The sequence below is a fragment of the Meriones unguiculatus genome, chromosome 14 (genome assembly GCF_030254825.1).
Source record: "Meriones unguiculatus strain TT.TT164.6M chromosome 14, Bangor_MerUng_6.1, whole genome shotgun sequence".
In the NCBI taxonomy this organism is placed as follows: Eukaryota; Metazoa; Chordata; class Mammalia; order Rodentia; family Muridae; genus Meriones; species Meriones unguiculatus.
In genome coordinates this window covers 72,720,693-72,741,093 of record NC_083361.1, presented here as the reverse complement: position 1 = coordinate 72,741,093, position 20,401 = coordinate 72,720,693, and the positions used below count along the sequence as shown (strand labels likewise).

Sequence of the window (20,401 nt, the reverse complement as noted above, 5' to 3'; positions counted from 1 at the left end):
TGATGGGGGGGACCTCCCCCCCATTCATCTGATCCTGTTTTATCAGGTATCTTCAGGACTGGCTGCAAAGCCCTCCTCTGTGGCCTAACAGGACTGCTCCTCCCTTCGGGGGTGGGGAGGCCAAAGAGCCAGTCATTGAGTTCCTGTTAGGAATAGTCCTTGTTCCCCTCGCTTTGGGAAACCAATTGGTTACTGAGCTACCACAGGCTAAATCTGAGTGGAGGTTCTAGGTTATATCCATACATGGTCCTTGGTTGAATGTCAGTCTCAGAAAAGACCCTGTGCCCAGATATATTTGGTCCTTGTGGAGCTCCTATCCTTTCCCCATCAGAGTAACTCCCCTTCTTTCTTATGATTCCCTGTACCTTGCCAAAGCTTTGGTCATGAGTAAAGTGGTTTTTTCAATGGCTAGTAATGTTCCTTCCATTAGTACAAACAGCCCAATTCCTGTGCAGAAATGATCTTGATATTTCTGATCTGATCTTCTTCATGGGGACATTTCTTATAGAGATATTTATCTTTTCTTTGAATAATCTATATTTCTTCATTTCTATCTGCATTACTATGACTTGTAGGTACAACCAAGAATAGAAAAAAAATTGTCACTATGACAATTTTATTCTTTCCTTTGAATTCTGTTTCATTTGATCATCTGCAAGGCCACAGGTTTGTTGTATTTAAAATGTCATATCTTTATTATAGTTCTATGTTAGAAATATATTTAGAATCTCTTTAGGTTGTTTGAGTAGAATATTTCTTCACCTGTTAGAACAGGAGATGCCACTTCAAGTATTAACTTGCTATTTCCTTTGTCATGTTCTAGAATGGAAGTTACTTAGTGTAGTACCTGCCAACGTCTGTGAGAGGAATATTAAGGTTACAAATTTGGTCAAGTTTAGTACTATTGAAGATGGTTTATCAACTTTATACTCTCCAATTATGATTTTGCCCACTATTTTAAAATTTATTACATTGATCATACATTAGCATCACTATTTCCTCTTTCTCTAGTGATAGAAAATATTTGATTATTATGAGAAAATATACATGGCATACTTGTTGATTTTTATGGTAGCCTATCATTTTATTCAGTAACATGATGCGTAGAATCTGGAATTTGTGTTGGGAAAATCATGGCAAATATCTCCTAGTGTGGCTAAGGAAATTGTTACAATTAAAGCAAAAGTTTGGTAATACTCTTTAATGTGGGACAATGTTGTATCTGTGAGGTCCAACGCAGTGGGGTTTTACAGTTTGGGACAAAGGTTTATTCAGTTACCAATAGCATATGAATGAATTAAATCCAAAGTAGAGGAGAATGTTTGGGACTGTGGATCAGGTGAGAGAATTTTCTAAGAAATGGAAGAAGGGGGAAGTTTAGTGAAGCTGGATTAATACAGTGTGTGATAATCACTGGCCTAGATATCAAATATATTTTTATGGGAGATGAATGGTGAGAAACATTCCGAGAGTGAGCACATAATAAAGCTATATTTGCAATAAAATGGTACAGGGGAAAGATGATCCTGAGGTCCAATAGACAAGACAGATTTGAGAAAGATCTGAGGGAAAGGTCAGTGGTGTTTGAAAGAGAAAATAAAAAGTGTGACTCAACTGTGCTTATGCACCCTTTAAGCCTCTGGCCCTCAGAATTTTGGAGGGAAATTTTGTCTTGTTGGACTTCAAATGAGAGCATTTGGGCTTCCTCTTATCACTCACACTCCAATCTCATCATCTGATGAGCCAATGTCCCTAAGTAATATGATCTCCCTTAATTTTCTTGCTGGAAATGCTATGTCTGTAAAACAAATAATTGAAATCAAAGGTCCTTTTACTAACCATGCATACATACTTACATGGTATAAGATGAAAGAGGTCTAAAAAATACTTTAAATTTTTCTAAGTTATGAGATATTTTAAAAAGCATGACAAAGACATAAAATTTCCTATCTAAATTTCTGACTTTGTCTTTTTACATATAAGAAATCTAAGTTCACTATTTGTTAATAAGAGAAATGGCTCATGTAGACATATATGCCTCAGGTATCCAAATATTTTTATGTGTCGTTGTTCTTCAGTCCTACTTCCTTTGCCATTCCAGGAAGCAAACTAGTACGTACATGATAGTCTTGGTAATGAATTTGTCTTCATATGCTATGGAGAAGCTTTGAGAATTTATTCTGTGATAAAAATATTTAAACTTAAATAAAACATGGTTTGGCTATAGAGCGGCGTTGACTATAGAAAACAACTACTCAATAACTCATTGAAATCATAGTTTTAATAAAATTCATGGTCTTAACTAATATTTAATGACTATTTACCATACATGAATCATATCTAGGAGTGTTAGCTATACTATCTTAGTTCTGAAAGACCTAGAAAAGAAGATACTACTAAGGCCTCCTTTTCTCTAAGTGGTTTTTTTTTTTTTTTTAATCTTCATTTTTTCATTTCTTCCTTGGCCCACTGGTCATTGACCAGAGAGTTGTTCAGTTTTTATGAGTTTTGTAGTTTCTTTGTTGCTGCTGTAGTGGTACAGCTATCATTCATGGTGGAATGACAAGATACAGAAAATTATTTTAATTTTCTTGTATCCATTGAAATTTCTTTTTTAATTAAATTTTTATTTCTTTAAATAGAATTTCTTTGTGGCCAAATATATGGTCAGTTTTGGAGAAGGTTCTAAGAGGTGCTGAGAAGAAAGAATATATTTTGGGTTTGGGTGAAATGTTCTATAAATATCTGTTAGATCCATATGATTCATACCATCTGTTAGTTTCATTATTTCTTTGTTTAGTTTCTGTCTAGATGACCAGTCCATTAGTGGGAGTTGGGTATTAAACTCTCCCACTACTAACATGTGTGGTTTGGTGTGTGATTTAAGCTTGGGTACTGTTACTTTTACAAATGTGGCTACCCAACATTTGAGGCATAGATGTTCAAAATTGAGATGTCATTTTGGTGGATTTTTTATTTCATGAGTATGAAGTGTTGTTCTCCATCTCTTTGGATTAATTTTCTTTGAAGGTCTATTTTATTAGATATTCAAATGGCTACTGCAGCTTGCTTCTTGGTTCTGTATGCATGGAAAACCTTTTTTTAAGCCTTATATTCTGAGGTAATGTCTATTGTTGATGTCAAGGCATGTTTCTTGTATGCAGCGGAATCATGGATCATGTTTTCACTTTCATTCTATTAGCCTCTGTCTTCTTATTGGGGAATTGAGTACATTGATGTTAAGAGATATGAGATATAAATGACAAATGGCTGATAATTCTTCTATTTTGATGTTGGTGGTGGTGGTGGTAGTGTGTGTGTGTGTGTGTGTGTGTGTATGTGTGTGTGTGTGTGTGTTGTGTCTTCTTTTTGTTTTCCTGGTATGAAATTATTTATTTCCTGTTTGGGGGTATAGTTAACCTCATCGTGTTAGAGTTTTCCTTTTATTATCATCTAAGGGTTGAATTTGTGGAAAGATGTTCTTTAAAAATGGTTTTGTCATGAAATACCTTGTGTTCTCCGCCTATGGTGATTGAAATCCTTGCTGGGTATAGTAGTCTGGGCTGGCATCTTTGGTCTCTCAGAGACTAAAACACATCTGCCCAAGTCCTTCTGGCTTTTTAAAGTCTCTGTTGACAAGTCTCATGTAATTCTAATAGGTCTGCCCTTATACATTTTTGGCCTTTACTCCCTTGTGGCTTTTAATGTTCTTTCCTTATTTTGTAGTTAGTGTTTTGATTATTATGTGATGGAAGGATTTTCTTTTTTTTGTCTAATCTATTTGCTGTACTGTACACTTCTTGTATGTTTACAAGGAATCCCTGACTTTAGGTTAGAGATATTTTCTTCTGTGATTTTGTTGTAAATATTTTCAGGGCATTGGAGCTAATGATTTCCTCCTTCATTTATTCCTATTATTCTTAGGTTTGGTCTTTTTATAGTGTCCAAATTTTCTTGAATTGTTTGTGTCAGAAACTTTTTGTAATTAACTTTTTCTTTTTCAGTATATCAATTTCTCCTATCCTCTGTCTGAGTTTCTCAATTTCATTTCTTCTATTTTGTTGATAATGCTCATATTTGTAGTTTTCAGGCCAATCATCCTTATGAACATTGCTGCAAAAATACCCAACAAAATACTTGCAAACCGAATACAAGAACACATCAAAGATATCATCCACTATGACCAAGTAGGCTTTATCCCAGGCATGCAGGGGTGGTTCAACATATGGAAATTCATCAATGTGATCCACCATATTAACAAACTGAAACAAAAAAACATTTTTAAAAACTATGAGTACAAAAACATAAATAAAAATAAAAAATATTTCATGATATATTTTTAATTGCTGAGTAGTATTCCATTGTGTAAATGTACAATTTCTATATCCATTCCTCAACTAAGGGACATCTGTGTTGTTTCCAGGTTCTGGCTATTATGAATAAAGCTGCTATGAACATGGTTGAGCAAATGTCCTTTTTGTATACTTGAGCATTTTTGGATATATGCGTAGGAGTGGTATAGCTGGATCTTGAGGTAGCACTATTCCTAATTGTCTGAGAAATTTCCAGATTGATTTCCAAAGTGGTTATACAAGTTTACATTCCCACCAGCATTGGAAGAGGGTTCCCCTTTCTGATGGATATAAGGTGAATTCCCAGGGTCCTTTTGATTTGCACATCCCTGATGACTAAGGATGTTGAGCACTTCTTTAAGTGTTTCTCTGCCATTCAATGTTCCTTTATTGAGAATTCTGTTTAGCTCTGTACCCCTTTTTTTTCTTTTCAATAATTTTTATTTTTTATATTAATCACAGGTTATTTACTTTGTACCCCAGCCATAGCACCCTCCTTCATTTCCTCCAAACCCCACCCTACTTCCTTCATCTCCTCCCTACTCTTTCCAAGTCCACTGGTAGGGGAGGTCCTCCTCCCCGTCCATCTGACCCTAGCTTATCAGGTATCTTCAGGACTGGCTGCAATGTCCTCCTCTGTGGTCTAGCAAGGCTGCTCTTCCCTCAGGGAGAAGAAGGTCAGAGAGCCAGCCATTGAGTTCATGTGAGAAATAGTCCCTGTTCCCCTTACGAGGGTACCCACTTGAATACTGAGCTACCATGGGCTACATCTGAGCAGGAGTTCTAGGTTATATCCATACATGGTCCTCGGTTGTTGAAACAGTCTCATAGAGCACCCCAGTGCGCTGATATATTTGTCCTTGTGGAGCTCCTGTCCTCTCCAAGTCGTACTAACTCCCCCTTCTTTCATATGATGCCCTGCACTCTGGCCAAAATTTGGTTATGAGTCTCAGCATCTGCTTCAATCCACTGCTAGGTAGAGTCTTTCAGAGGCCCTCTATGGTAGGTTTCTCTCCTGTTAACTTGTTTTCTCCTATATCCAATGTCCACTCCATTTGTCTTTCTAAGTGAGGATTGATCATCTTACCTGGGTCCTCTTTCTTGTTTAGCTTCTATAGGTGTACAGATTTTAGTATGTTTACCCTATCTTATAGGTATAGTACCCACTTATAAGTGAGTATATACTGTGTGTGTCTTACTGCTTCTGGGATACCTCACTCAGGATAATCTTTTCTAGATCCCACCATTTCCTTGCAAATTTCATGATTTCCTTGTTTTAAATTGCTGAGTAGTATTCCATTGTGTAGATGTACCACAATTTCTGTAGTCATTCCTCCGTTGATGGATATCTGGATTGTTTCCAGGTTCTGGATATTACGAATAAAGCTGCTATGAACATGGTTGAGCAAATGTCCTTGTTGTGTATTTGAGCATATTTTGGATATATGCCCAGGAGTGGTATAGCTGAATCTTGAGGAAGTGCTACTCCTAATTGTCTGAGAAAGCACCTGACTGATTTCCAAACTGGTTGTATAAGTTTACATTCCTACCAGTGTGGAGGAGGGTTCCCCTTTCTCCACAACCTCTCCAGCATGTATTGTCACTTGAGTTATTCATCTTAGCCATTCTGATAGGTGTAAGGTAAAATCTCAGTGTTGTTTTGATTTGCATTTCCCTGATGAGTAAGGACGTTGAACATTTCTTTAAGTGTTTCTCTGCCATTTGATACTCCTTTATTGAGAATTCTCTGTTTAGCTCTGTACCCCATTTTTTAATTGGATTACTTGAATTCTTGCTGTTTAATGTCTTGGGTTCTTTATATATACTGGATATTAGCCCTCTTCTAGATATAGGGTTGGTGAAGATTCTTTCCCAATCTGTAGGCAGTCATTTTGTCTTGACAACAATATCCTTTGCTTTACAGAAGCTTTTCAGTTTCATGAGGTCCCATTTATTGATTGTTGCTCTTAGAGCCTGTGTTGTTGGTGTTCTGTTCAGGAAGTTGTCTCCTGTGCCAATGAGTTCAAGGCTCTTTCCCACTTATAGAAATGATCATCCTGAGTGAGGTATCCCAGAAGCAGAAAGACACACATGGTGTATACTCACTTATAAGTGAACATTAGAAATATAATATATGACAATCATACTAAAGTCTGTACACCTAAGAAGGCTAATCAAGAAGGAGGACCCTGGTAAGATGCTCCATCTTCATTCAGAAAGCAAATTAGATGGACATCAGAAGACGAAGGAAACAGGAAACAGAGGGCCTCTGAAAGACTACCCAGCAGGGTATCAAAATATATGCTGAGATTCATATAGCCAAACTTTTTTATACTTTTATTATTATATTAATTACATATTATTTACCTTGTATCCAGCTGTACCCCTCTCTCTCATTTCTTCTTAATACCACCCTCCCTCCCTCATCTCCTCCCATGCCCCTCTCTAAGTCCACTGATAGGGGATGGCGCTCCCATCCTCTCCAGGTCTTACTAACTCCCCCTTCTTTTATATGATTCCCTGAACTCTGCCTAAAATTTGGTTATGAGTCTCAGCATCTGCTTTGATACACTGCTAGGCAGAGTCTTTCAGAGGCTCTCTGTGGTAGGCTTCTGTCATGTTTCTTGTTTTCACCTACTTCCAATGACCATCCCATTTATCTTTCTAAGTGAAGATTGAACATCTTACTCCAGAACCTCTTCTTGTTTTGCTAGCCAAACAAAACAAGAGTGCAGGGAATCTTATGAAAGAAGGGGAAGATAGAAAGACCCGGAGGGAACAGGAGCTCCACAAGGAGTGCAACAGAACCAAAAAATCTGGCACAGGGGTCTTTTCTGAGACTGATACTCCAATCAAGGACCATGCATGGAGATAACCTAGAACCCCTACACAGATGTAGCCCATGGCAGCTCAGTGTCCAAAAGGATTCCCCAGTAATAGGAACAGGGACCATCTCTGACATGAAATCATTGGCTGGCTCTTTGCTCATCTCTACCTGATGGGAGGAGCAGCCTTACCAGTTCACAGAGGAAGACAAAGAAGCCAGTCCTGATGAGACCTGATAGACAAGGGTCAGATGGAAGGGAAAGAGGCCCTCCTCTACCATTGGACTGGGGGAAGGGCATAGGAGAAGAAGAGGGAAGAAAGGTGGGATTGGAAGAGGATGGTGATGGACACAAAGTGAATAAACTGTAGTTAATAAAAATAAAATAAAAAATTAAAAAAATAAAATAGAAACAGTAGGAGCCCTCCAAAGCTCCTTCTATGAAGCCAGTATCATGCTAATAATAAAATATAATATAAAAAGAAAACTTCAAGCCAATATTCCAGATGAACATAGTGTCAAAATTGCTCAAAAAAAATCTTTAAAAACATATTACAAACATATACCAAACAAATGATCTACCATGACCAGTTGGCTTTAGCTCTGAAATGTGAGGGTGGTTCAACATGCACAAGTCACTAAACAAAACCCACATAAATTGACTTGCAGACAAAATCATATGATCATTGCAATCAATGCAGAAAAGGCCTTTGACAAAATCCAACATGACTTCATGATAAAAGTCCTAAAGAATGCAGGGCAAGAGGAATATAGCAAAATAAAAGCTACATATGAGAGGCCCACAGCCATCTTCATCCTAAATAAAGAAAACCTTAAACAATCCCACTTAAATTCAGAAACAAGATAGGGATATCCAGTTCCCTACTCCTTTACAATACTGTGCTCAAAGTAATAGCTGGTGCAATAAAGCAAAAAGAGGGAATTAAAGGGATAACGTAAGGAAAGAAAGAGTCAAACTATCCCTGTGTGGAGTAGCATTATATGCTATACATTAGAGATCCCAAAAATTTTGCCAGAAAACTTCTAAAAATAGTAACAATTTCAGCAATGTGTCAGGGCACAGAATCAAATTGAATAATTCAGTAACTTTTCTGTACACCAACAAATATACAAATAAGGATATCATGGGCACTTCCCTTTACAGTAGCCTCAAATAAAATAAATATCTAAGAATAAACCGAACTGAGGAAGTGAAGAGATTCTACAAAGAAAATTTTAAACGTCTCAAGAAAGAGATGAGAAAGAAAAAATGAAAAGGCATCCCAGGATTGATATAATTAATCTTATAATAAATGACCATCTTACCAAAAGCTATTTATATATTCAATGCCATCCCAAACAAAATCTTCATCTCATTCTTCACAAAAATAGAAAAAAAATCCTAAAATTCATATGGAACTACAAAAAAATCAGAAAAATATAAAAGTCTTGAACAAATGCTAGAGGAATTACCATTCTAGATCTCATGATATATTACAGATCCTCAGTCATAAAAACAATATGATACTGGACAAAATAGATATTTAGAGAAAACAAAATCAAAGTCTAAAATATAAAGTACACAAAATTTTAGCCACTTAATTTTGACAAAGCTACCAAAAAAATAAATAGGATAAAAAGCATCTTCAACAAATAATATAGGGCAAATTAGATATTCACATGAAAAGATTATAACAATATTTATCACTTTGTACAAAAACTAACTCCAAATGGATTAAAGACCTAAATGTGAAACCTGATACTATTAGAAAAAAAAAAAAAACATTGGTAGTACCATATAGGATACAGCTATGGAAATAGATATCCCTGTTCCCCTTACTAGGGTACCCACTTGTATACTGAGCTGTCCTGGGCTACATCTGAGCAGGAATTCTAGGTTATATCCATACATGATCCTTGGTTGAAGTATCAGTCTCAGAAAAGACCCCTGTGCCCAGATATTTTGGTTCTGATGCTCTTCTTGTGGAGCTCCTGTCCCCTCCAGTCTTAATAACTCCCCTTCTTTCATATGATGCCCTGCACTCTGCCCAAAATTTGGATATGAGTCTCAGCATCTGCTTTGATACACTGCTAGGTAGAGTCTTTTAGAGGCCCTCCGTGGTAGGCTTCTGTCCTGTTTCCTGCTTTTTCCTAATTCCAATGTCTATCCCATTTGTCTTTCTAAGTAAGGATTGATCATCTTACCCAGGATTCTCCTTCTTGATTAGTTTCCTTTGGTGTACAGATTTTAGTATGTTTACCCTATCTTATAGGTCTAGCATCCACTTATAAGTGACTATATACCCTGTGTGTCTCTCTGCTTCTGGGATACCTCACTCAGGATAATCTTTTCTAGATCCCATCATTTGCCTGCAAACTTCATGATTTCCTTGTTTTTAATTGCTGAGTAGTATTCCATTGTGTAAAAGTACCACAATTTCTGTATCCATTCCTCCACTGAGGGACACCTGAGTTGTTTCCAGGTTCTGGCTATTATGAATAAAGCTGCTACGAACATAGTTGAACAAATATCCTTGTTGTGTACTTGAGCATATTTTGGATATATGCCTAGGAGTGGTATAGCTGGATCTTGAGGAAGCACTATTCCTAATTGTCTGAGAAAGATTGATTTCCAAAGTGTTGTACAAGTTTGCATTCCCACCAGCAATGAAGGAGGGTTCCCTTTTCTCCACATCCTCTCCAGCATATAACTGTCACTTGAGTTTTTGATCTCAGCCATTCTGATAGGTGTAAAGTGAAATCTCAGGGTCTATTTGATTTGCATCTCCCTGATGGCTAAGAAAGTTGAGTATTTCTTTAAGTGTTTCTCTGCCATTCTATATTCCTCTACAGAAAAATCTGTTTAGCTCCATACCCCATTTTTTAATTAGATTACTAGATTTGTTGCTTTTTAACTTCTTGAGTTCTTTATATATACTGGATATTAGCCCTCTGTCAGTTATAGGGTTGGTGCAGATCCTTTTCCAGGCTGTAGGCTGTCATTTTGAGACAATTTCCTGAACTGAACACCAACAGCACAAGCTCTAAGATCAACAATCAATAAATAGGACCTCTTGAAAATGAAAAGCTTCTGTAAAGCAAAATTAAGTGTATTCTTTACCATTCATCAAAAAACTTCTCTTTGAAATGGATGAAGCCATTGCATAGGACCACAACCAATCAACATGCAGAGTAGTAGAGCCCAGTCCTAGTAGACACATCTACAAAACAATCACTGTACCCAAACCCCTGGGAACAGTGCAGAAGAGGCGGCAGAAACATATAAAGAGACAGAAGACCAGAGAGTTTACTGTGATACTATGTCTCCTAGTAGTGTCAGAAGCTACACACATAAGGTCTGACCAACATGTTTGTGTTAAATAAGCTAAACAAGGATGACAGCAATAGATATGCCAAAGTATAATGAGGAAAGCTCACCAGGCCTCAGTCCTACACACAGAACTACAGATCACTGATGAATGCTGAGAATGAGAAAAAGTCTTCTATAATGAAGAACACACCCATTGGTTATCCAATTCCTAATTGTTAGCCCTGAAAATATGCATTCAAATTATATAATTTGTACATGTACAAATTATGTAGAATGAGCAGGTTATGTTTAGGAGAATATACTTATATTCTTATAAATAAATGTCTGTTATCTTGAAAGAACAACATTCAACTTCATATGTAAAACAAAAACTCCAGGATGGTTAAAACAATCTTGTACAATAAAAGAACTCTGAAAGCATCACCATCCCTGATTTCAAGCTCTTTTACAGAGCTATAGTAATGAAAAGTATCTGGTATTGGCATAAAAGCAAAAAGGTTGATAAGTGGAATCAAATCAAAGTCCCAAACATAAGTGAACACACGTATGAACACCTGATTTTTTTTTTATGAACAAGCCAGAAATATACAATGGGTGGAAGCATCTTCAATAAATTGTGCTGGTCTACATGCTGGATGTCAGCATGTAGAAGAATGCAAATAGATCCATATCTATCACCTGCACAGAACCCAAGTCCAATTGGATCAGAGACAATACCAGAAATCCAGATATACCAAACCTAATTAAAGAGAAAGTGGGGAATAACCTTGAACACATTGGCACAGGAGACAACTTCCTAAACAGAATATCAATAGCACAGGTGCTACGGTTAACAATTAATAAATAAGACCTCTTGAAACTGAAAAGCTTCTGTAAAGCAAAGAACACTGTCAATAGGACAAAATGACAACTGAGAAAATGGAAACAGATTTTCACCAACTCCACATCTGACAGAGGGCTAACTGTCAAAATACATAAAGAACTAAAGAACCTAAACCAAATAATCCAATTTAAAAAATGGGACTGTGTTAAAAGTTGTGCAGAAATTGTGGTAGTGGCCAGTCAATGACTGTTCCAGATTGAGACCCATACCTGGAGAGAAAGCCAACCGTAACACTGACTGATGGGACAGAACCCAAAGGCTGGAGAGCCCAGAGACTTAGCATAGAAGCAAACAAGATTGCAAAGAAAGTATGTAACAATTAATGAGTAAAAGAGGCTATGGATTTTATAGAAAGCAAGATGTGGGATAATGATGGTTTTTGATGGAGAAAAAAGAAGGGAAATATGATTTAGTTATATTGCAATCTCAAAAATAAGAGTGAAAATTTATTAATTTAATGTGTTCATGAAAATTAAGTGTATTTTTTAATTCAATTGCTATTTATTCATACAAAATGCTAATACTATAAAATGTGTATTTAAAATACATGTTCTGCCTAGATTTTAGGATCACTAGAAAATATTTATTACATGTCCCTAGTGCAACAAAATCTGCTTGAGGAGAAAATACCAACAGCTTATGACCTCTAAAAAGAAGTGTAGCACCAGTACAAGTATTCTTTAATCTCCAAGGGTATTCAGCTCCTTGATATAACCAGTATACTAGAATTCAAGAAAGAACCATCTCACAAAACTTAGAAATTGCAAGTACTTTTACTCCATTTCACTATACTGGCTTAACAAGTGGGATTGGATTGAACTGAGATAAATTGTAAAATAAGAACAACTTTTCTTTATAGTCCCCATATGACTTCATTTACTCCCCTAAAGTTTCTTTTTTTTTTTCAATGCAGTTTATTCAGGAACCTTGAACAAGCATTTGACCCTGGGGAAAGCCAGCCCACAGCTTAAATAGCCTCTGGGTAGCCAACCCCAGCGTGCCATGTGGGCAATGCAGATAGGTCCACATAAATGGAAGCAAGCCAGATCCTCAGCCTTAGCCAAATGTGGAGTTGTTCGTGACAGAGAGCACTCACCACCATTGGGAAGGTGGAAGGCGGAAACCAGCTCCATCTTTAAGGCGCAACATTACGCAGCTCTCTGCAGTTCCCCCTTTTTGTTTTAGATGCATCAGGCAAGAGTAGAGGTCTGATCTGATATTAGAAATAAATTGGGACTTTGTACCTATGTTCATTTAGGTGTCATACACCCAAAGAGCATCAGACCCAACCGATACCTTTTTCTCAGAGGCGGGACCTGGGGCATCAACCTGCATGCAATCAGACATGCTCTTCTCTGGGTCCAAAGTGGCTGACCCTGAGTGCAGTGCTTAGCCTCGCATCCTGAGCGTATCATTTTAGCTTTTGATGGTAGCCAACCATGCTTGGGGAGAATGTCCTGCTTCAATGGCTGTAAAGGCTTGAATGGTCATGGCTGCATTACGCTGTTGTGAGACTCTAATCTTGCATATATACCACAGGCAAACCAAGGAGACCAACACCAGAAGGCCTGCTAATGCTCCCATGTCCGCCCATTCCTTCAGATGATTCATGGCTGCAGCAATCCATGATGATAATCCTGTGGCTAGTCCTGCGTCCACTCTGGTAGTATTTACTGTGACAATGGCCACTCTCAGCTGCTCCATCGTAGTATCGAATTCTCCAGTCCAATTACCTAAAATATAGCTAGACAATTGTTTAGACAGATTTGCAGCACAGGAAAAATTCTCATGTTGTATGCTAGTGACACAAAGTCCAGCATACTTTCATTGACAGCCAAGTTGAGTGATTTGCCATAGGGTATCAATTTGCTCCTGCACGAGGTCAATCCTCTGATTGAACACCATCAAGCCTCCTTTTAGTTGACCATTAATTCCTTTTTGTACATCTAAGGCATGAGCTACATTGGCTAAAAGATTATTCAGGGTCTGAGCAGTCTGCACAGTATGACTCATCAAAAAATAAGATGAACAGATTAATTCCAAGATAATTTTATTTGGAAAACAATTCTATGATTTTCAGATATTAAAAACTCATGTAAGTGTAATAGAAATGGTTTATTTAGCAAACTCAACAATGGAGAATAAAACAGATCCATCTCATAATGCTAAGGAACTATAAAACAAGGCAGAATCTAGGTCTTTATGAATGGAAGAGAATTTTTAAGAACTAAATTAATAAAACACTCTAGAAATAAGTTATTTAAGCATGGAAAACAAAGAATTAAAAAGTACATAAATTGTTCATCTAATATAATAGCAGATATATAGCAACAATATAGTACATATTTTAATATGTAGTTGTTAAACACTACAAAATACAGACTATATAAAATATAAGCACTCATAAGTAAAAATACTGAAATTATTCAAATTATTGTTTTTTAAAAATTGTCAAACTTGACAAGCATATGTACCCTTGCCTTTAATCCTAACACTAGGGGTAGAAAAGCAGATGGATTTCTCTAATTTTTGAGACTAGCTTGGTCTCCAGATACACACAAAAGAAATTGGCTAGCCAGAACTACTATTGAGAGACCATGGAAAAAGAGGAAATATCAATATATCCTGTTAAAATATATTAAATATAAAGGGTAAAAAGAAAAAACAAATCTTTTTTTTTTTTTTCAATGCAGTTTATTCAGGAACCTTGAACAATCCTCGGACCTCGGATTGTTTTAGCAATTCTGGGTTTCTTGTTATTCCAGATGAAGTTGAGAATTTTTCTTTCCAGGTCTGTAAAGAATTGTGTTGGTAATTTCATGGGCATTGCATTGAATCTGTAGATTGCTTTTGGTAAGATGGCCATTTTTACTATGTTAATCCTACCAAGCCATGAGCATGGGAGATCTTTCCATCTTCTCATATCTTCTTCTAATTCTTTCTTCAGAGATTTGAAATTTTTTTCATACAAGTCTTTGACTTCCTTGGTTAGGGTTACTCCGAGGTACCTTATGTCATTTGTGGCTATTGTGAAGGGTGTTGTTTCACTAATTTCTTTCTCAGCCCTTTTGTCTTTTGTATACAGGAGGGCTACTGATTTTTTTGAGTTAATTTTGTATCTGGCCACTTTGCTGAAGGTGTTTATCAGCTGTAGGAGTTCCCTGGTAGAGTTTTTGGGGTCACTCACATATACTATCATATCATCTGCAAACAGCGACAATTTGACTTCTTCCTTTCCAATTTGTATCCCCTTGATCTCCTTCAACTGTCTTATTGCTCTAGCAAGGACTTCCAGCACTATGTTGAAGAGATATGGAGAGAGTGGGCAGCCTTGTCTTGTCCCTGATTTCAGTGGGATTGCTTTAAGTTTCTCTCCATTCAGTTTGATGTTGGCTATAGGCTTGCTGTATATCGCCTTTACTATGTTTAGATATGTGCCTTGTATCCCTGATCTCTCCAATACTTTGAACATGAATGGATGTTGGATTTTGTCAAAGGCTTTTTCAGCATCTAGGGAGATTATCATGTGGTTTTTTTTCTTTCAGTTTGTTAATATGGTGGATCACATTGATGGATTTCCGTATATTGAACCACCCCTGCATACCTGGGATGAAGCCTACTTGGTCATAGTGGATAATATCTTTGATGTGTTCTTGGATTCGGTTTGCAAGTATTTTATTAAGTATTTTTGCATCAATGTTCATAAGGGAGATTGGCCGGAAATTCTCTTTCTTTGTTGAGTCTTTGTGAGGTTTAGGTACCAAGGTGACTGTGGCTTCATAGAATGAATTTGGTAATATTCCTTCTGTTTCTATTTTGTGGAATAGTTTGAAGAGAATTGGTGTTAGCTCTTCTTTGAAGGTCTGGTAGAATTCTGCGCTGAAGCCATCTGGTCCTGGGCTTTTTTTGGATGGGAGACTTTTGATGACCGCTTCTATTTCTTTGGGGGATATAGGTCTATTTAGTTGATTTACCTGGTCCTGGTTCAGCTTTGGTAAGTCAAATCGATCAAGAAAATTGTCCATTTCATTTAGATTTTCAAATTTTGTGGCATATCGACTTTTGAAGTAAGTCCTAATGATTGTTTGGATTTCCTCAGTGTCTGTAGTTATATCCCCCTTTTCATTTCTGATTTTGTTGATTTGGGTGGTGTCTCTCTGCCTTTTAGTTAGCCTGGCTAAGGGTTTGTCAATCTTGTTGATTTTCTCAAAGAACCAGCTCTTGGTTTCATTGATTCTTTGAATTGTTTTATTTGTTTCCAATTGATTGATTTCAGCCCTGAGTTTGATTATTTCCAGCCGTCTACTCCTTCTTGGTGTGTCTGCTTCTTCTTTTTCTAGGGTTTTTAAGTGAGCCATTAGGGTGCTTGAATGAGCTGTCTCGAATTTCTTCTTGAAGGCACTTAGTGCTATGAACTTTCCTCTTAGCACTGCTTTCATTGTGTCCCACAAGTTCGGGTATGTTGTGTCTTCATTTTCATTGATTTCTAGAAAGACTTTAATTTCTTTCTTTATTTCTTCCCTGACCCAGCTGTCATTTAGTAACAAGTTGTTCAGTTTCCATGTGTGTGTAGGCTTTTTGTTATTTCTGTTATTGTTGAGGTCCAGCTTTATTCCATGGTGATCAGACAAGATACATGGGATTATTTCAATCTTCTTGTATCTGTTGAGGCTCGCTTTGTGACCCACTATGTGGTCTATTTTGGAGAAGGTTCCATGAGGTGCTGAGAAGAAGGTAAATTCTTTTGTGTTTGGGTGTAAAGTTCTGTAAATGTCTGTTAGGTCCATTTGATTCATGACCTCTGTCAGAGACATTGTTTCTTTGTTTAATTTCTGTTTGGTTGACCTGTCCTTTGTTGAGAGTGGGGTGTTGAAGTCTCCCACTATTAATGTGTGTGGATCTATATGTGCTTTAAATTTTATCAATGTTTCTTTCACAAATGTGGGTGCCCTTGTATTTGGGGCATAGATGTTCAGGATTGTGATGTCTTCCTGGTGGAATTTTCCCTTGATGAGTATGAAGTGTCCTTCCCCATCTCTTTTGATTAATTTTGGTTGAAAGTCTATTTTATCAGATATTAGAATGGCTACTCCTGTTTGCTTCTTGGGTCCGTTTGCTTGGAAAGTCGTCTTCCAACCCTTTACCCTCAGGTAATGTCTATCTTTGTGTCTTAGGTGTGTTTCTTGTATGCAACAGATTGCTGGGTTTTGTTTATGTATCCATTCTGTTAATCTGTGTCTTTTTATTGGAGAGTTGAGTCCATTGATGTTGAGAGAGATTAATGACCAGTGGCTGTTAGATCTCTTGATTTTGATGTTGGCTGTGGTCATCAGGTTGTGTGCTTGGTTGCTTTTTGTTTTACTGAAGTGAGGTTATTTATTTCCTGTGTTTTCTTGAATGTAGCTAGCTTTCTTGGGTTGTATTTTCCCTTCCAGTGTCTTCTGTAATGCTGGATTTGTTTGTAGGTAGTGTTGAAATTTGTTTTTGTCATTGAATATCTTGTTTTCTCCATCTATGAGGACTGAGAGTTTTGCTGGGTATAGTAGCCTGGGCTGACATCTGTGTTCTCTTAGGGTCTGCATGATATCTGTCCAGGCCCTTCTGGCTTTCATAGTCTCTGTTGAAAAGTCAGGTGTGATTCTAATGGGTTTGCCATTATATGTTACTTGGCCTTTTTCCCTTGCAGCTTTTAGTATTTTTTCTTTGTTCTGTATACTTACTGTTTTGATTATTATGTGGCGGGAGGATTTTCTTTTCTGGTCAAATTTGCTGGGTGTTCTGTAGGCCTCATGTATTCTAATTGGCCTCTCCTTTAGCTTGGGGAAATTTTCTTCAATGATTTTGTTGAAAATATTTTCTGGGCCTTGGAGAAGGGAGTCTTCTTTTTCCTCTATACCTATTATTCTTAGGTTTTGTCTTTTCATATTGTCTTGCATTTCTTGGACGGTCTGTGTCAGGAATTTTTCAGATTTAACATTTTCTTTGACAGATACATCGATTTCTTCCATTGTATCTTCTACACCTGAGATTCTTTCTTCCATCTCTCATAGTCTGTTGGTTATGCTTACCTCTGTAGTTCCTGTTTTCTTCCCTAGATTCTTCCTTTCCATTATTTCTTCCATTTGTGTTTTCTTTAATTTTTCCAATTCTATCTTCAGGTCTTGAGTTGTTTTGTTTACTTCCTTCACCTGTCTGATTGTACTTTCCTGTTTTTCTTTTAGTTCCTTCAACTCTGTTTCTTTCATTTCATTCAGTGTTTTAAGCATTTCCTTTCTAAAGGCCATAAACTGTTTGGCTGCAGCTTCCTCTATTTCTTTACGGATGGCAATATTCTGTTTGAGTTTATCTTCCTCTATGTCTTTACGAATCTTATTTGTTTCCTCTGTTATCATCTTCATGAGCATACTTGTTAGGTCATCTTCTTGGATTTCAGTTATGGTGGGATGTCCAGGGCTACTTGCCCCTGGGTAACTGGGTTCTGGAGTTGCCATATTGCTCTGTCTTTTGTTGCTTGAGCTTTTACGCTGGCCTCTACCCATTGTGTTATCTTAGGAGTTTGGGGTTATTTTCTGGTGGTTCCTGGGGATCCTGTGGTGGAGAGAATCCCCTTTGCAGAAAGCTGGTTTTTCCTGAAGGATGTCTTCTCAGCTTTTTGGGTATAGTCCCCTGATGGCTGGTGTTTTTTCAGGAGTTGCTCACCTCAGGGATATAGACCTGAGTGGTAACTGTGGTCTTTGTTAGTCGAGAGGGTTCTCCTCTCACCCAGGGAAGTCCTGAGGGCAGCTGCCCTGTTTCTGGGTTTCTTGTTGCAAATTTAATGATCAGCTGCTGTGACCCAGTTGGACATCAGGCGCGCCTCAACTGTTTGTGCTTGTGTCTAGAGCACAGCTGAGTGCTGGCGCCTCGGCCCCACTAGACTGCTAGACTTTTTCTAGGGAAGGATTGGGTGATTTAGATCAGTACAGTTTTTTTCCTTCCCCGTGGATTCTCTGGAGACACGGACTCCTAGTGTCTTTTTTTGCCCTGGTGCACACTGCTCAATGTCCGCCAGCTGGCTGGCCACAGAAATTTGCCTGTGACTGGAGCACAGCTGTGTGATGGCGGCTCAGTCTCTGCCAGCTGTCTGGTGCGCAGAAACTGCCTGTGTCTGCCTTTGCGGCTTTTGGGAGCCTGAGTGCCTCCCTCAGATGGGCAATTTTCCGGGGACCTTTTCAGGTTGGGGGTGAGCTGAGTGCTCTGAGATCAGACCCGCCGTTTCTATCTCCAGCGGCGAATCAGGCGCGCAGGCAGGCAGGGCTCTGTGCCGGAACCTGGGTCCCCGGCTCTGGCTCCGGGCTGGCTCCTGGGGTGCCCGTGGAACCCGCCCGAGTCTTTTCCAGGGGATGTCTGGGTGACCTAAGGCCGGTCCCAATCGTTTCCTGTACCCTGGGGTTATCTCTCGACTGAAAATTCCAGTCTCTGATAGTGTGGTGCCCAAGGTTCAGTCTGGGACCGTGACCAGAGACACTGGCTTGTGGCTCTGGGCTGGGGCTGGGGCTGGTGGCCGGCAGCCAAGCCTCTGGCAGAACCAGGATCTCTTCCGCGGTTTAGCTGGGTGAGTTAAAAGCTGATTAAATCCCCCACCGTGGGGTATCCTCTCACCTGGGAAACACAATGACTGTGTTTTATGGCCGAGAGTTCTGATTGCTGGTCACTGTGCTGATCCTGCTGTGCTGCTGCTCAGAATGAGAGTCCTCCCGGCGCCGCCATCTTGCCCCTCCCGCCAGTTATTATAATAACTGTTATAAGTTATTGCTATAATAAGCAGTTATGTTATCCTCAGCCTTCTATCACTCAAAACTGCACAGCCTCAAAAATTAAAAGGAGAGGGAAGAATAAGAAATGTTATTTACATTGTCTATGAATCCCAAACCTCCTAAGAACAGTTTAATCCGGTAAGATTTGACTAACCATTTCTTGTTTACTACGTTATGGTCTTAGATATTGATGGCTTATTAATTTTTTACATACCATAAGTATTTAAATTCCAAGATAAAGCAATGAGCAGACTTAGTGCTGGCTAATGCCTACTTTCTGGTACATGGACAGCACACAGGCTCTGAATCATGTCCACAGACAGAGGTGAACTACATGAATTTTCAAAAATAAAAAAGTCCCATTTGAGTGAAATCTATCCCCCCAAAAATACTTTCAAATATTTTTATATTCTTCCACAGCTTTCATATTCTCACATACCATAGAAATGGGACCTGTGTTGACACTGAAATGGATCAGGAGAAGGCATTCAGTACATAATCAATACAGTGAATATGATCTAAATCTATCATGTTTGGAACCTAAATTCTAGTGATCATTATGTTCTGTTTTCAGATTGACAACCAAGAACATCCACTTGATTTTGTCTCTATATTTTGCAATAAAACAAATAAACAGGGACATTCATGTTTTACCCAATACTTCTCTGATAGTTACGGTCGCGTGTGCTAAAAAGAAAGATCTGAAAATAACTAGCATATTCTCAAACAGAGATGTAATTCTTCCTAACTACAACTGTAGACGAGAAAGAAGATTGTTAAGTGTACTTACAGGACCAAGGTGGTTTTCATCTGTTATACTTGGGCCACTCATGTACATCTTTGCAGTACCACAGGTGAGGTTGGGTTGGGTTTATAATGAAACCCTGTCTCCTTTCCTGCCAACATTCTGGGTACCAAAACAGATTGAAAGCCATAAACTTGTTTTATATCTATTCTAATACAGAGTTTGAAGCATAAATATTCATTTTCTAGCATGTACATGACACCTTTATTGTAAATAGATATGAAAGAGTAGAGATGTGAAGCGGTTTAATGTAAGATACAGTCTTATCAGTGGTTTTTGAGAAAAATCACAAAAAAGGTAGAATTGTAATTATAATTCATACTTTCCAGTGATCCTAGATTTAACTTATCATGCTTAGAAATAGAGATTTATGCATTTATCTTTTTCATATTGTTTAAATTCTTTGTTCT

General features: G+C 38.0%; 1 protein-coding gene across 1 annotated transcript in view; it reads left to right on the top strand.

Moving 5' to 3' along the window:
• Nucleotides 1-20,401, top strand: part of LOC110544029 (vomeronasal type-2 receptor 116) — a 30,827-nt gene that overhangs the window by 689 nt on the left and 9,737 nt on the right. Inside the window, exon 2 of the mRNA XM_060366271.1 lies at nt 19,761-20,040. Coding sequence (XP_060222254.1) covers nt 19,761-20,040 — 280 coding nt within the window. The remainder of the gene's footprint in view (nt 1-19,760; nt 20,041-20,401) is intronic.